Raw genomic sequence first — 18168 nt, forward strand, 5'->3', positions numbered from 1 at the left:
CATTTTAGAAAACTGAAACGAATTCAAACATAAAGAGAAGCGTATAAGGAAGCCCCAGAGTCCGTTAGCCAGCTTCCCCAATGGCCAGTCCTGTTCCTCCCCTCGGCCCTCCCCCATCTGCCAGCACAGACGTATCCTGCGAGCAAGAGAACGTGGACAGCAGAGGGACGGAGCATCACGCTTGCTTTGAACTTGGCCGTATTCAGCTCCTCTGCTGTCCCCGTGCCGCCCTTCTAACTAGCCACTGCCGGTGCACCTGCTGCGATGGGCCCCGAGCCGAAAGCTCGGCTGCACCCGAGACTGTTCCTTCACAGCCCTGTCCGCGAGAGACTGTGCGGTAACAAACTTCTACAGCACGATCACCGTCTTAATGTTAATCTTAAACAAAAAGTCACAGAACGTATGTCTGATAAAGTGAGCTGTTGTTTTAATCATCCGAGAAAAACATTAAAATAATTTGTAGAACTGGAACTATACGCACAGTTGAGTCAAGAAGCTACAACTATTACGACCAATCTGTCCACGTTAAACAAGAAGCTGCTATGTATTCAAGGTACTCCTGGGAGATTAAAACATTAAAGAAAAAAAGAATCATCCTTTGTCTGCAAGGGCCTTCATATATATATACAGAGATATAGATATAGATCTTCTCTATCGAGATTTCAATCTGGTCTCCCCAACCAGGCAAGCTCAGTGAGGGCTGCACCGTATATGTATATGCTATGTTTGTGTGTATAATGTACAATATATACATGCACGTATGCACGTCCATTGTCCTTCTCCTGTACAGCCCACACGCTGCCTAGAACGGGCAGCACTTTATTCGGGCTTTGTCTGCTCTCCCCGATCGTTTTCCCAATGGGAACGTCCCTTCCTCATTTTCAGTCTCAGGGCTTTGGGCGGGGCTGATTTCCCCCCATCCCACGGGGGTGCGGAAGTGACCAGAAAGGCAGGGCTGCTGCTGGGCCACGGGCAACACTCCCTTCTGCTGGGGCTGCCAGGCCAGGAGAGTGTAAGCCTGCGGCCGCCGGCCAACAGCCAGCTTCGCCCCCGAGAACACCGAGCTGGGGGCCGACCGGTGTCCGCCCTGGCCTAGACGGTCCCCTGGAATTGAGAGTTCCATGATCCAATACCCCTTTTTTGGCTAAGCCAGTTTGAGCTGGATTTCTATAACTTGCAGATGAGAGAGTGTGAGTAACGGGTACCAACTTTTGGTCACTGAAGGTTTTTAAGTGTGAAAGCAATAATTAGTAATATAAGGCAGCTGGTGGTAAGTGGGGGGAAGGGGAGAAAGATGGAGAAAAGAGGAAAAACACTGAGGTTATGTTTTAGGACTTGTGTTAAGTTCTTAAATTTTTTTTCTTTTTTTTTGGCCACACAGCACAGCTTGTGGGATCTTAGTTCCCGGACCAGGGATGGAACCCGTGGGCCCTGCAGCGGAGGCGTGGAGTCCTGACCACTGGACCGCCAGGGAAGTCCCACGTTAAGTTCTTTCACATGTACTTTCTCAATTAATTCTGACAATACAAATCAAATGTAAGAACTGCTGACAAAATATAAGGATAGTCACCATTAATTCATTTATTTAATCATTCAGAAAATAGTTACTTGGCATGTTCTATGCGCCAGGCACTACGCTAAGTACTTCACACCAAGGCCTCATCAACCCCCCAGGAAGAGAGGTCATGAAGGCTGCCTGGGGTCACAGAGGTGGGATCTGAATTTATACCTGCCTGCCTGCTGCTGAAACCCATGCTCTGAATCTTTACGCAATACTGTAACTCCAGCCCAGATCTGTCTGCTGCAAAGCCCTGGATCTTTTCGCTCTATCATGATCCTTCCCAGTTATTAAGGAGTGATCTACATGGTGTGAGCTACAGGCGGTCAGAGGGGGTCAGGAGGGTCAGACTTGAGCAGGGCTCCAAGAGGAGGTGCAAGATTCGATCTTTTTTTTTTTTTTTTTTATGGACGCACAGCATGCAGGATCTTAGTCCCCCCCGACCAGGGATCGAACCCGCGCCCCCTGCAGTGGAAGTGCGGAGTCCTAACCACTGGGCGGCCAGGGAACTCTCAAGATTTGATTTTTTCGACTGTCAGTAAACACAGGACAGGAACGAGGAAAGAAAACGCGTGTCAACAGATTTAAAGCAGACTCCTGGAAAGGATATTTCCACTGTGAACAAGGAGGACGAGCATCTCCGTCATTTAATTCTGAATACACAATTTCAGCAGACATGTTGGTACTGCTGTGTTTTGTGTTTTAGAGTATAAAACCTTGCTAGTATGGCCACAAGAGCAAAACAACCACAATAAAACTTCCCCGTGATTTAAACAACCTTTAAAGGAAAAGTGGCTGCACAGAGGACGACCAGAAAGGCTGACAGCCTCCTGTGCGCTCTATCTACTCATAAGGGTGAGAGATGGAGGCAACGTGGCTGCGAAGAAGGATCAGAGCAAACAGGATCAAGCCCTGTAAGAAGTTACAAGGAAACCAGCCCCTGCAAGTTGGCAATTTAATACTGGCTACATTTTAAATCCTTTATTCTGTCTTATGACTTTTCCTGTTTTTACATTATGTTACTACAACACAATTCAGGGGATAAATGTAAAATGTCTTTTTTGCACCCGTATAATTTGAGAAAGATGTTATTAGGGCTCAACAACAACACGTTCTATCCCAAGTCACGCACCCGGGACTCTTCACGGGAAGCTCGATAAGCGATGGCACTGAGAAGGCGACGCCCCGTGTGGCACCTCTCTGCAGGGCACCTGCTCCACTGTCCAACAAGGAGGCTAGAAAAAGCCCCATCTAGAGACTGAGTGAATGAGTGAACTGATGAATGAAAAAGAGATCAAGATGCTATAATCCTAGTTTCTCTCAAGAAGTATATTTCTCGAAAGAAGCAATGACAATTTGAATAAGAGCTGAGAATTTGATGATATTGGGGAATTTTTATCCATTCTGATAGGTGTGAAAATAGTTAACTGGGATCATGTAGAAGAATGTCCCTATTTTTTGGTGATAGATATTGAAGTATTTTGAAATGAATTGTCAAGATTCTGTAACTAACTTTGAAATGATTCAGAAAAAAAATAAATACAGATGAAACAAGGTGGCAAAATTCTAATAAATGTTGAATCTAGTGGTAAGTGTAAGGTGACAAGCTCTTATAAATCTGAGGTTGAGAAGACATCTCTACGTTTTCAGAAATTTATGAGATATTTGAGGAGGTGCAGAATTCCAAGTTGTAGCATTCTGAGGTTAACCCTCAAAGTGGTAAAATCTGATGACCAAAATAAAGGGGGTCGGGGTGATTATTTACCTTACTAAAGAATTAACCACATGTTAACTCTTCTTCTGCATTTTAACTAGTTTCCAACTTACACACAGCTCCACAGGAACCCAAGTTTTGTATGTATATCTGTCTGGGTTCTTGGCAATATTTGGAAAAGCGTGAGATTTCCAATTTTATTTTAAACAAATTAATCTTTTAACAAGAATGATAAACACAGGAAAAGAAAGTGACAAGTAAGAAGTATGACCACAGAAAATCTGATGTTATTCTATTCAGTTTCTAATGAATATATGCTTCTTTTACTAAATAAGCAGCATCAAAGAACTACTGTATGGGTAAAGCAGATTGATGCTGATTCTGGCAAGAGAATAAAAATAATTTGGAAAATGCAACGTTTGAGATATTTTCAGTCTTGCTAAAAAGTAAAAAGGCAAGACTTTCTTCCATGGTGAAAGTATTCCCAACCTAGAAAGCTGGTCAGAGGATGCGGGTCTCCACAGCAGCGATCTGTATGTCTACGCGAGGGGTCTCCTCTGAACCTAGACACTTTACTGTTACTTCTTATGAGCTGCCCAAAGCCTTCAGTATATTTATTGCCTGAAACAGGTGCACCGATAACAAAGGACTAGAAAAGTTTTTCTTTACAGAAAGGTATTTATTGCGATAGAGTACATCATAGTACATGAGTTTCTTCTTGACCGATCTCTTAGGCCATACATAAAACTCACATACAAACCTTTGGTTAAACTCTCACAAGTGTTTGGAGGATTTTTATTTTAAAAGTGCTATATTTTAAGCAGGGGAATGGTCTCTACCAAGACCAAATTATCAGCTAAAAATTAATAAATCAAAAAATTTCCTAACTGCCAGCCCTCTTGCACATACGTAAGACAAAATACTTTTGTCTCATCCAGCAGGGGAACCGCTGCAAGGCTGATATCACAAAAGTACCTTTCTTTCTGCTGAATAAAGGAAAGGCTCTCTTTCTCTCGCTCTGAGTCATGACTCCAAACTGCGCCTGAGACAACAATAGGGACTGTGAAAGAGCCCTGAACCAGCGGAGGTAGACGGGAAGTCATAAATCCACTTCCCCCTCATTTACAAGGTTTGTTCAATAAAGAATACAAGCCTATGTCAGAGCGGGAGCCTTTGGGTATGAAACAAAGAGATATTTATACGTATAAAGTAGACAAGTTAGTGCGGGTGCCAGAGAGAAGTGAGAGCATGTCTACTACCAACAATAAAAGCACCCCTTACAGTGTCAGTGTGGCCTGAACAGAGCCCCAAAGAAACAATGGAATTTTGGAAAGAAGCTACAGCTTGGGTCCTCCTAGATCCCCATCAAAGATAATGGTCATACATAAAATATGTTCTTCAGGGCAAAGTGAGAAATCAATACAGAATATACATGGGAGGGCTCAGCAATAAATACAGTATTAAATTCTTGGGTCCAACTATGAACTTTCAGTGAAAGAAAGACCAAGCTGTTTTGCAGAAGAAAAGTTGTGAAGTCAGCTACACAGGATGAGGAAACTCTCACCTGAATGTTGACAAACACGCCGTGGTAAGTCTCATACAGAACTCTGTTACCCTTCACGTGCAGAGGAAATTCAAAAGGAATTTCTGTTTTGCCACTGGGAAATTTTCCTGGTTTCACCATTTCGATGGTACTGTTGATAATCTGGATGGGCTGTAAAGAAAACCCAAGTCAGTCCATCAACAAGCACTTCTGGATGCACTTTCTTTCACGTTACTGTGTCTATTAAATAATCTCCTGAGACACCGCACCCCAGCCCTCGGCCGCTACCATCCTGGTGCCCTGTCAGCGGTGAGTCGGCCCAAGATCTCTGGTTCATTTGCAGGATTGGATGCTTAGGTGTTTGGTGCACAGTAGGAAGTGAACTGATATACTTCCCTCCCTTATCGCGAAATACATCAGTTGACTGTCCTAACGACCCTTCCGGCGGGCACCTCCACCTTCAGAGTGAAGCAGACGTGCACGGCACTTGGCAAGGTGCAGGGCCCTCGTGCAGCCCTGGGCACCCGTGCAGGCCTCCTCGGCTGGGCCCTGGGAGGGAAACAGTACTCACACTCGGAACCTGCCTAAAAGGCAGGTGTTGCACCTTACTTAGTTAAGGTACTCTAAGCCATTGATTTACAATCACTTTGAGAAAATCCACAGCTTCTGAAGTGAGTCTCTAAGTGTTGATGGAAGAAAATTAGAAAACTGTGGAAAAACCTGGGAAGGCCCTGAATCTGAATACTCTTAATGAACCTTTCTTTCCTCTCAACTCTTTCCCCCTCAAAACTTAAAGAGTTAATAACATGTCCTTCAGGAAAAGGAAACTGTAAGTACAGAAAAAAGTGTTCACTTTCTAGAACACAGAACTTTAGGTGACAGAAAAGAATGGCTCTACCTGCATCTTACCTGAATGCCATACCCAACAGCAGCTGGATTAAAATAACAGTTTTGTTTTAGGAAGGTAAGTGCCAGAAGGCCCAGGCACAACTTCTCAGAGAGCTCTGGTCTCTTTAATGGCTGAAATTAGTCCCCCCTAAAGTTCCCCTAATCCTATCTAATGGGAATAAAAACAAGCATACTTTCAGTAACAGAATATATTCAAAATCAAAACATCTGAATGTTTTTTTCAGTTTGATTAGTAAATAGTAAAAGTATGACTACCACCATTCCTTGCAAAATAGCGACAAATAACGAGCCAGACAGCAAGTGAAAAGCACCACAGACATTTGAAAAACGAACTAAAAACGTGCAACGCAAGCATTCTTACCTTAACAGAATTATAGAATGCTTCGAACACACCCACACTCTTGGCGCTGAGTTGGAGGTTCACGGTTCCTTCCACTGTCAAGGAGACTCCCTGGTGCTGGACCGAATCCTTCCCAGATACGACCACCACCCCGGAGAGCATTTCCTGGGGGAGGGGAGACAGCCACCCAACACGTTAGCACGGCTCTTTCATCCACCTGGTTTACTAGCAAAGTCAGCCTCCGTAACCATCAATTTGTTCAAAGATGCAGACACTCATTGAGTGCTTATCACAGACCAGATGCCTAGATGGCTGGATGCCAGGATGGGGAAGGGCCAGCCCTGGGGGGTCCTGGGGGTGCGGGGGCGAGGAATCTCATCCCATCACCACCTTCCAGACACACCTTCGTTCCCGCTGGAGAATCCAAACAAATGTCTGATTTCAAAAGGGCAAAGAGAAGGGCCTGGGGGAATGGCAGATTCACAGACCATTACACAGGAGCGTGTACGATGATCTCCTCAGAAGGAATATGACACAATAAGACCCTTTTCTTTAGGTTCTTTCTCAATTTTGCTGACTAAGATGATAACACACTGTCAAACGCATGAGTAACTGAGCACGGCTGCTGGCCGGGTGTCCTCTGCCCAGAGAGCCTCGTGGGGGGCCTGGAGGTTGTGGACATACCACCCGTTGGCCACACGGCCCTTCACTAAGCCCCCCAGCCCCTCTGTGTCCTGCTTCCCGCTGGTGGACAGTCGAGCCCAGATTTCCCTGGTTCATGAATCATTTAAGAAAGACTTCACAACAGAGCATCCATTCACTTCTCTGGAGATAATCACTGAGTCATAGAATATGGACATTAACTACACTCCTTCCTGTCACCGTGGACTTGATGGTCTCAGGTTGCGACTGGGGTTTGCGTGGAGCAGGAAGTTGAGGAGATTAACTAGCACCCACCAAAGGAAATCCACAATAAATACAAAACAACGTGTTTCTGAAATGACCTCGAGAAACGGTTTGTGACTGTTCTCAAATGGTAATGTGATGTTAGAACTGTTGACAAAAAGACGAAAAAAAGAAAAACAACAAAAATTAAAAATGGCCCCAGAGATCAAAGCATTAAAAAAATCTGTCCTCCTGGCATTTAAATCTGTTTACCTTTTATTTTCTCTAGTCATCTGGTGAAAAAACTTTCACCAAGTTCTCATATTATGTGAAATTTTGGGAGCGGGGACTATTCTATGTCCCTTAAATATGCTAAGTATTTGGCTTTGTTTCCCATTCCCCATCCCCAAACCCTGAAGTCTAAATTAAACAAACACTCTCAGCTCCCTTTTAAGCAGAATTCAAGGGGTAGAACTCATTTTGTTCTTAACATAAGAAGCTCGTAAGAGAATTTAAATGAAAACCTTTCTGAAATACTAATTTTACTTTTAAATTTAATTAAAATTAATTCTATTAATTTTTGTACAACCTAAATGAAATTTGAAAATTTAAATTTTAAGAATTTAAATCCACTAGTATACCTTAAGAAATATGCTTTACTAGTATGTCCCAGAATTAAAAATCAGAGAAAACAATTTCATGAACTTTATCAATTAAACAACACAATAGTACTTGGTTCTGCTTCTATTTAATCGTAACGTATTCAGTTAATCTCATGGGAACAGGATCTGAGCTGACCACTGAATACCATATTATAACCACGACATCAATAGAACTGTTTCCTTCCTTAATCCCTATGGCATAAGAAGGAAAAAGCATTGAAGTACCCTGGAAATTAGCAGGGTAAATATTTTATGATTCTTTTGTCATTCCTTGATTTCAATTAAATATAGTAGAGAGAATAAAAAATTAATATAATATTTGCAGATAAATTAGGCATTCTAACAATACACAGGTCCATTCAATTCCTATCAACATAAGAAAGGTAAAGAATTAGTCCAAGTACAGCCCATGGAGCCAAGAATTTTAAAACAGATATTTCAACAAAGAGTTTAGACCCATGGTAAGAAGACGACTGACACTTCTTTTTGTTTTTTTAAATTGAGGTATAATGGACATACAACACTGTATTTGTTTTAGGTGTACCAGACAATTCTTGGTTAATCCTGGTGAGAGAGGAGAGGATAACTTGTATAACTGAAATTAAGGAGAACCCAAGACCTCACCAAGAACTTCCCGCTCAGACTTCCACCTAGAAGGCTCAACAGGGAGAAAAGAAGATCAGGGCCGTGGAGAGCGAGCGTACCTCGCTGGTACCGTGACGGGGTAAGTGGGGGTCCCTCACTGAGGGCCATGATTTCAAAGAGGAGCCCCTCCTGGACCTAAGGATGACAATGACCCCCGGAAACAATGTACAGTGTGTGCTGATTTTCGGGGGGAGAAGAGCCATGGCTTTTGTCACATCAGCAAGGAGGCCCTTGCCCGGAGAAAGGTTAAGGAACACAGAGAGACGCAGGCCCCGCACTCGTGTGCGTGCAGCCGACACGAGGAGACAGATGCCCGCCCGTGTGGCCCTCAGAGGGGACCCGCAGACGCCACGCTCCCACCAGCATCGGCAGAAGCCAGGCCCTGGGGGGGGGGGTGCGTCCCGCGCGGCGCCCGCGGCCAGCCCGCAGCAGGGGGGCTCCAGGCTCTGCCGGAGGAGCCGAGGCCAGAGGAAGGCCTGGAACCCGGCACCAGAGCCAAACCAGAAGCGGCGGCGCCCAAAGGCTCCGGCTCTGCCCGGTTGACGGGCCGCCGGCTTTCTCCGCAGAAGCCACCGCCGAGGCTTCCCGAGGGGGCTGAGACGCTGCGGCTTGTAACTTTGTATGCTCTAAACGGAAGAGGCCGCTAGCGAACTCCACAGCTCTTTTCTTCTTTGTTCTCGGGAATCCAATGCCAAACCCACAATTAGGGCTCTGGGCTGCAGGACGGCGGCGTCGAGCCAGCAACGCCCCCGCCCGGCCTCCTGGAAATCACCCAGAAGAACAAGACACAAAACCACAAACGCCATTCTCGGTGAAGCAAGGAGACGGCTAAGTGCCGTGAAATAGGTGAAGACGAGCAGGGGCCGCGCAGTCAAAAGCCGCTTCTGGAAGGTGACGGGCACCTGGGAGAGAGCCTCCCGACACCCCACGCGGCAAGCAGGAGCCGTGACCCGCCCCCCAGCTGCTTCTCACCTACGGGGGGCGGGGGTAAAGGTTAGAGAGACTCACACGTCAAACCTCAGCCCGCGTAGTCCAGGAATAAATCATCTCCTGCAAGAAGGAGGCATTGAGAGAACCAGCAGAGGTGCTTGGACACACAAAGCGCAGACCACGTGGCTCTTCTACGTACAGGAACTCCACAGGGTAAATGCCAGTCACTTCCACGGCCCCACCTGTGCGACCTCATCTCTTAAGCCCTCCCCTCACATTAAAAGGATCATACACCATGATCAAGTGGGGTTTATTCCAGGAATGCAAGGATTCTAAACCCTCCCCCTCAGCCTCTCCTCTCTACCCTCCTGGCCCCTCATCCAGCCTCAGGACACATGCACACACTCCCCCCCCTCAACCTGGATGCTCTTCTTCCAGAACCCACGTGGCTCGTGACAAAGACCCTCTCCTTGACCAAACTCTACTCAGCCTCTCTTGAGCTCTTTTTCAACTAGGCCTCGGCTTCTGATTTCCGTGTTCCTCTCTGCATTGTCCGATTGTAGCAAGAATTCTGCTAGGTCAATTTAACCATCCTCCATATCCATCATCCTCAACACCTGACCAGGTTCCTCATTCTCCACCTCTTCTGGCCCCGGGGGGCGGCTGATGGACCTGGCCTGCCTTCAGCAAGAACCCTGTGAGCTGATTTATTCCTTTACCCTCCTGATGTTTCTTCTCAGTGATTTTCCATCCAGCGACCCCCCCACCACTCTGCTCCCTGGCGATAATTCCCACTTGCCTACACTACACTCAGAGTCGAGCCTCTTTTCCCCTCTGCAAGACCCCACTGCAATGGCCCCTACATCTATCGCAACAGTTCCCCCCTGAATAAAGTCTGCTTTACCATCTTCAACAAGGGCCATGGATAATTTTTCTCTCACACTCGCTCCCTCCTCTCCATCAAGTTGGTGCTCAAATGACAGCATCTTCATGAGGACTCCCCTGACCACTCCTATTAAAACTGCACTACCCCCTTTCCAACACTCACTTATCCTCCCTCCCTAACTTTGCTCTGCAGCACTTGTCGCCTTCTAAAATACTCCGTAAGTGCTTATCTATTTTACTTATCATCTGTACTCCTGGAATGTAAACTCCACAAGGGTAGAGTGACAGCAAGAGCAGGCACTCGATGTTTACTGAACGAATAAATGACCACCCACCAGAAAAAAACAGCACCGTCAAGCAGATGGAAACTGTGAACATGCATTTCACCGTGAATTTTTTAATGTAATGATGCAATTGCTTCTATGAGGGATGAACACAAGACAGAGCTACGAAGAGTTCAGGGATAAGATGGTGAGAAAAAGATAAAAAAATATAAGAAAAGCTCAGAAAAGAAGTGGAAGGAAAAAATAAAACAAAACCATCACAGAAAAGGAGGTGAAACTGAAAGGGGCTCAAAATTTTCTCAGAAATGAGAAAATTCAAACAAATCTTGTGAAAATTTAAGAAAGAATTAAAAAGAATCACCAGAGAAAAAGAGAAATACAAGAGACCATGAGGAACATCCAACATATGCACAATGAAGTTCCCAAATAAGAAAACTGAAATAATGGAACACAACATATTTACTGATGTAATTTTTAAATACTGAAAAAGCAAATGGATTAGGAACGGTTAAGAAAAAGATAGACTCTAGTAAAACTATTCTACTTAAAAAAAGAAAGAATCCTTTAGGAGTCAGGCAAAAGAAAAGTCACTTACAAGAGGGGGAAAAGCAGACTTCTTCACAGCAAAATACAATCAAAATGAAAGTACAGCAATACTCATTACAATGCTCAAGGAAACAAAGTGTGATGATACTAGGGTTTTATACTTACCTAAACAGTTGCTCACATATAAAAGAAGTAGTAAATGTGCAAAAACAAACAAACAAAACCCCAAGGAGCACTGCATAAAAAGCCTTCTTGAGGAACTGATTAGATAGCGAACTATAACTCTTCAAGAGAAACCCTGCATCAAAAGAACCAACTGTGAGGACTGGATCCATTCAACTGAAACAATAAGACTAAGAGGTACGTGATGATCATGGTGAGAGAGCAGAGTGCAAAATACACGTCCTGACACTGCAGAAACTACTTAAATAACACCAGGTGGGCAACTAAGGGGCTAGAAAGTGGGAGGCAGTACAATGTACACGGTTTCCTTGTCCTTGACAGCTGGGGTTTAAAAACGTTACCATTGAAACCATGCTCTCCAATACGGTAGCCACTAGCCATATGTGGCTATTTAAACTTAAATTTATATTAATTAATATTAAGGAAAATTTAAAGTTCAGGTCCTCAGTTGCCCTAGCTACATTTCAACTGCTTGCAAGCCACATTATGGCTAGTGGCTATCACAACGGACAGGGCAGATAAACAGCACATTCACATCTTCACAGAGAGTTCTACTGCACGGTGCTGATTTAAAGTTAATAAATCAAATAATGTTGTACAAATAAAGTTAACAAGTTGAACACCAATAAAGGTAATATTTGTAAATAACTAAGATCAGTTGGTAGAAGAGAAGGGAGAAGAAGAGGAACTATACTAATTTCATCATTGCTCATAGTAAAGAATTAATAAATAACATCTAAAACAGAGATTTTGGGTACAATAAAAAGCTGTAAGGATAAGAATTATAATAAAACTTCAAATTATTAGAAGATCATACAAACAACATAAAGCAAATAAGACTGTAGAGAGGCACATGTTCTAAAAGCTACTTAAAAAACAATACCCCAAAGACTTCCCTGGTGGCACAGTGGTTAAGACTCTGTGCTCCCAATGCAGAGGGCCCGGGTTCGATCCCTGGTCAGGGAACTAGATCCCACACGCATGCCGCAACTAAGGAGCTGGCGAGCTGCAACTAACGAGCCTGCCTGCCGCAATTAACACACAGTGCAGCCAAATAAATAAATAAAATAAATATTTTTCTTAAATGTTAAAAAAAAACCCAATCCCTCAAATGATAACATAGCACCAGTGGCAGAATTAATGCCAAACGTGTCATATTAATAAACAGGCTAAATTAATACCTATTAAAAAACAGACGTTCAGATTTTATCTCACAGCAAAACCCAATTTTATGTTATACGACAAAGAAGCACCTAAAAACGGCAGAGGTGAGGGTGGATTTGGAAAGGTTGAGGAAGAAAGGATAAGCAAAGGTATATGAAGCAAATGGAAGAAATAAATCGCGGGCTGTAATCTTAATATCAGACAAGGCTGAGTTCTGAGAAAGAAGGATTAAACCAGACAAAGAAGGGCACTGTATGATTTTAAAGGGTACAGCCCACAGGAGAGACATGCGGCATCACTATCTGTGGATCAAATAACACAGCATCAACACTCAGAGCAAAAACCACAGGGGATACAAGGAGAAAATTGAGTAAAACACATTCATTGTGGGAAATGTTAATTTACCCCCCTTAGCCAGGATGGAAAAGAGGACAAAAAGAAGAAAAGATATAAGCACCTTAGTTACACATCAATAAAGTATAACTAATTGAACTCAATATACAACATGCTGACCTCCACACCCTGAATGGAGTAAGTCCAACAGGTCTTTCTTTAGGAAAAAAAATAGCAAAGCAAATTATTAATCTAATCGAGAAATAAAAAATATCAAAGATATAGCAGTAATTAAAATAAGAATAAAAGAATACATTATTCAATTGCATATAAGTAAATTTGAAAAGTTGGTAAAGTGAATTACTTTTCTAGGAAAATATAATTTACCCAAACTAACTCCAAAAGAGACAGGAAAGCTAAGCAAATAAATCACCATAGAAAAATCAGAGAAAGTTACACATAAGCCCCCCCAAAGCACCAGGCCCAGAGACTTTCACAGATCATTTCCAAATGTGTAAAGTACAGAAAATTCCAATGTTAAACTACTCCAAAACACAGAAAAGTAAAGAATTTCTTTTAAAAAATAAAGCAAATATATCAGTGACACCACAGTAAGACAATATCTATACACACAACACACCCATACAAAAAGAAAACTAGATTTTTCTCACTTATAAATACCAGTGCAAAAGCCCTATATAAGATATTAGCAATACAATCCAGTAGCAACTTAAAGGAATATTACACCATAAGTATGTGGGATTTAGTCCAGGAATGTATGGCTAGCTCAACTGTTGAGGAAAACTATTAATACAACTCACTATTAATAGCTCTCTAGAGAAAAATCGTATAGTCATCTCCATAGATGCTAAAAAAGTCACTTGCTAAAATTAATATCCATTCTTGATAAAATTCTTATTAGTAAAATAAGAATAGAAGGATATTTCCTTACCCAGAAGCCAGCATCAAACTTAATGGGAAATGAAATACATTGCATTTAAGTCAGGAATAAAACAAGGATGACCACTATCATCACTATTAACGTACTATATGTACTAGTTAATGCGATGAAACCAGAGAAAGAAGTATGAACTGAAATGGAAGCAAAATTATCATTATTTGTAGATGACATGATTGCATGTCTGAAAGAACCCAAGAGAATTTACTGGAAACTATCAACATGAAGAGAATTTCAGGAAGGAAGATAGCTGGGTACAAAATTAATATACAGAAATCAATAAGGCAACATGTACACAACAACAATCAATGAGAAGATACACTGGAAGAAAATACTTTCTTTTTAAAACCAACAAAAAGTTAAAACATTATAAATCAATTTAACAGGAAATGTCTAAAACCCTTAGAAGATGAAAACTTAAAACATAGTTGAAGGGCACAAAAGAAACAAATGGAAAGCCACACCATGTTTTCACACCCTTTATGTGTCTACTTTCAGTCTATAAAGGTAACATAATCCAAAGAAAACAACATCAGAATTGTTTTTTCTTTTTTAGAGGTGGGCTGGGGTGAGACAGACTAGACAAGCTGATTTTAAAACTCATCTGGAATAATAAATAAATTTTGAAATGAGGAGAAATGAGGGGGACTAGCCCTATGAGATATTATAACACCTCAATAACTTACAAAGTGTGGTGCAGGGCATGTACAGGCTGAAAGATCAATGGAACGAGGGAAACTCCAGAAATAAACCCAGATATATGGGAATTTAATAGATGATAAAGGAAGCATTTTAAATCCAGATGGAAAAGTTGGAATATTCACTAAATAATGCTGGAAAACCAGCCAGAGATCTGGGGGGAAAAACTGTCCAGAAAACTGGCAAAAAAAAAAATTAAGTTGGATCCATACTGCAAACCTCTGCAGGTAAAAAGTTCTAAATGCATCAAAGACTTAAATGTAAAAATTGAATAACCAAAATTTTAGAACCACAGAGAATGAGTTTTATCATATCAAAGTGGGGAAGGCCTTTCTAAGAATGACTCAAAACTCTGAATAATAAATGACTACAAATACAACCAAAAATAGTGTTACATAAAAGTGATTATAAGCAACGTCACTTATATAAATGATAAACTAGAAAAATAATGCAACTTAATATAACAGGTAAAAGGCTAATTTCTCTAATATTTTAAGAACTCCTAAAACATAAACAAAACAAAAACCACCTAACAACCTAATAGCAAAATTGAATGATATGAAAACAGGTCACAGAAAAGGAAAAGCAAATTGCTCCTAAGCCCATGAAAAAATGCTCAATATCAATGATAACATGAGAAATGATAATTAAAACTATCCTAAGTACCATTTTCCACCTATCAGATTAGCAAAGATCAAAATATATGATCATATTATGGTAGGGGAGGGGGCAACAGGCACTCTCATACATTGCTGAGGGGAGCTGAGAATACCACGATCTTGTACGGGCCATTTGGCAAAACCGAAAACATTTTACAAACACCTGGGCCCAGCAATACCACTTTTAGGAATTTTCCTCAAAGACATTTGCACGTTGAAATGATTATGAACAGCAGTTACTCATTGCAACAGTGTTTGTAATAACAAAAGAATGTAAACAACCTAAATTCCAACAATAAGAAAATGGTGTTTTTTCCCTTTAATATCTTGGAGATATTCATATTACTACATATATGCATATATGTTCTTTTTTTTTAAAGGCTGCATGTTGCACCATTGTGAAAAATGGGGAGAAAAAGAACATTTATATATATTTACTTGTATATGCATAAAATATCTTTGGCAGAAATGACGAGAAATCGAGAGCTTTTAGTTGCCCCATAGGAGAGGACCTTGATGGACAAAGGAGGGCAGACGCATCCATTCTGGAACTCATGAGTTTTAAACCATCTGCACTGATGTTAACTGGTAACACAATATATCAATTTTAAAATAAGATCAATCCCAGACTGGGTGACCTCTAAGTGTAAAAATGTACAAAGTTCTAGCCCCTTAAATGTTGATGACCCAAGGGCACAGTGGTCTTCCTCAGGAAAAGATCTAAAGATTGTACGCCAGAAAGTCCCATTCTCCGGATTACCTCTTACTTTGGACTTGAACAAAACTGCTAGGGAAGTAAAAGTCCCTGAGTTAATGCCTCAGCCGGTCTCTCTCTAACATCTTCCTTTCTGATGGTCCCAAGCAGCATGAGGAGCCTCGACAGCCACTGTTGTCCCCAGGAGTCCTCTGAGTCTCTGAACAAGTCCTTCCTTCCTAACATTTCAGTGATACTCTTAGAACCGCCTGGGATTCTTATACCACGTTGGTCTAGAGATCCTGTACCCCAAGAATGAGTTGCCCTTTCATCTACAGACAGTGAATCAAATGTGTTAAGCAGTTCACTAACAAAAAAAATCACAAGGTAAATCACTGAGCTAGGTGGGAAAACACAAGTGGACTTTTGCTTGTTGAAAGACTCTAGTCCTTCTTAGGGGCACTGAGAGACCCATTTTGGTTGGAAAAGGGAAATCAGACCCATTGAGGAGATTTCAACTTCTTAGGTGTCCCCATCTCCATTTTTCTGTAAAACAACTGCTTTCCATCTTGTTTTAAAACAGAATAAACAATCACCAGATATTTCTCCACATATTAAGTAATGGGCCAATATTGTGTGGTGTTTACTAAGGTTCTAGAAAGGAGAATTTTGAAGAGATGCATCATCTCCAATCTATCATTAAAACCAAGACAATGCTGTTGAGCAATCCCATTCCTAGATTTTACTCAAATGAAATCGAAGATTATGTTCACACAAAAATCTATACGCAAATATTTCTTGTAACTTCACTCATCATCACCCAACTGTCCTTCAAGGGGTGAATGGAGGAACAGTGGTACATCCATGAAAGAGAAGACAACTCAGCAATAAAAAGGAACAAACTACTGACACACACAGCAACTTGAATGAGTCTCAAAGGCATTATGCTAAGTGGTAAGGCCAGATTCAAAAGGGTGTGTGTCGTATAACCGTATTTATGTCACGTATGTGACCTTCTGCAAAAGGCCAACTATAGGGATTAAAACCAGATCAGTGCTTGCCTGAGGCTGGGGCGGGTGTGGGGGAAGAGGCTGAGTACAGAGGACACGAGGGAATTTGGGGGAGTGCCAGAACTGTTCCATATCTTGACTGTGATGGCGGCTAAGGTCTCAGAGAAACTTGCAATGAAAAGAGCAATCTATTGTATGTGATATAACTCAATCAAGAAACTCACAAAGATAATCAAGTATAGAAAGGAACACAATTATCCTACCTTGTTGACAACAGGGTCATATTCTTAAAGTGATTAATATTTAAGTAAAAATCAAGCAGTTCATTAGCGATGGAACTGTAACAAAATATTGAGATACTAATTTGTGTGGCTTACATACACTTACTGCCAAAAGAGTAGAAATAATATAATCATTCAGTCAACATATATTTTTAGCATGTGTACCATGCATCAGATACTGTTCCAGGCACCAGGGACAAGGCAGTGAACAAAAGAGGTAAAGCCCTTGTTCTCAGTGGGCTTACATTTCAGTACTGCATTCTAATGGCGTACTAATATGATAAAACAAAGCAGGTTTCTTCTATGTCAGTACAGTACAAGTATAGGTCTGAATACTCAGTAAAATAGGCTGACAAAAATCACAGCTATTGTCTGATGGAGCCACCTCTGAAATTTCTAGTCCTGAAATTTTCTTGAGAGTCTGGAAAAGAAACCTGAGCCCTTGAATAAAAGTTTAGATGAAAGGGGCAAAATGAGATTGCCAATACTAGTCAGAAAAGTAAAAATTAATAAGAGTAAGTAAATATGAGGTCTTTAGCGCAGGAATATTAAAATCGAATCTTGGCGTGCTGTGTGGTTTCAGGTGTTAGATACTACATATTAGCAAAATTATGAGTTAACACGGATGACTAGATTTCAGATTTCAATAACATTAAAACTCACAGAAACTTTATAGTGTTGATACTCGTTTGGCACTATCGGCCTAAGTGAATGCAAAGACTCCAGACTATAAACCCAAGAGTTTAGGGGAGCTCTGACCGCAGAGGCGTCTGGGAGATGGCCTGATTACAGGCCAAAGTAATGACCGTGGAATACAGGCAGATGGCCAGAGAAAATGCTCTGAGTAGCCAGCCCAACACTTACATAACGAACCACCACCACCAAACTGAATACCAGTCAGAGGGAACTCAAGCATGAGTGAGACCGACAGTGCATCATCCAAATCCAAGGCACAGGCAAACTCCAGGAACAGAGGGCGAGAGGTGAGCCCTGAAGCAAACTAGGCCACGCCAAGGGCTGCTGAAAGCAGGAGCTCACAGAAGAGCTCAGCGCAGTCACGTGCTGCCCAGCACAGGTGCAGCCTCCCAGCTTCAGGCTGGCCCGGCAGCTCCCAGGGCCACCGCCCGGGGCCACCGTTCCATCCCGCAGCAGAGGCTGGGAGTGTGGAGCGTTAGTCCTGGGAAATGCATACAGAGCAGTGAAGGGGGGACACAGAATATTACTTCTCATCTGATACTCCCTCCTATTACTTGAATGTTCTCAGCAAGTTAAAAGAAAACTTTTTT

At 42.1% G+C, this 18168-nt stretch overlaps 1 protein-coding gene across 1 annotated transcript in view; it reads right to left on the minus strand.

The window, feature by feature from the left end:
• VPS26C (VPS26 endosomal protein sorting factor C) overlaps positions 1 to 18168 on the minus strand; it is a 53132-nt gene that overhangs the window by 10462 nt on the left and 24502 nt on the right. The window contains exons 2-3 of the mRNA XM_059921538.1: positions 6086 to 6229; positions 4837 to 4986 (exon numbers count right to left, since the gene is read on the minus strand). Of these exons, the coding sequence (XP_059777521.1) occupies positions 4837 to 4986; positions 6086 to 6229 (294 nt within the window). The remainder of the gene's footprint in view (positions 1 to 4836; positions 4987 to 6085; positions 6230 to 18168) is intronic.

This window comes from Balaenoptera ricei, chromosome 4, assembly GCF_028023285.1.
Source record: "Balaenoptera ricei isolate mBalRic1 chromosome 4, mBalRic1.hap2, whole genome shotgun sequence".
NCBI lineage: Eukaryota > Metazoa > Chordata > Mammalia > Artiodactyla > Balaenopteridae > Balaenoptera > Balaenoptera ricei.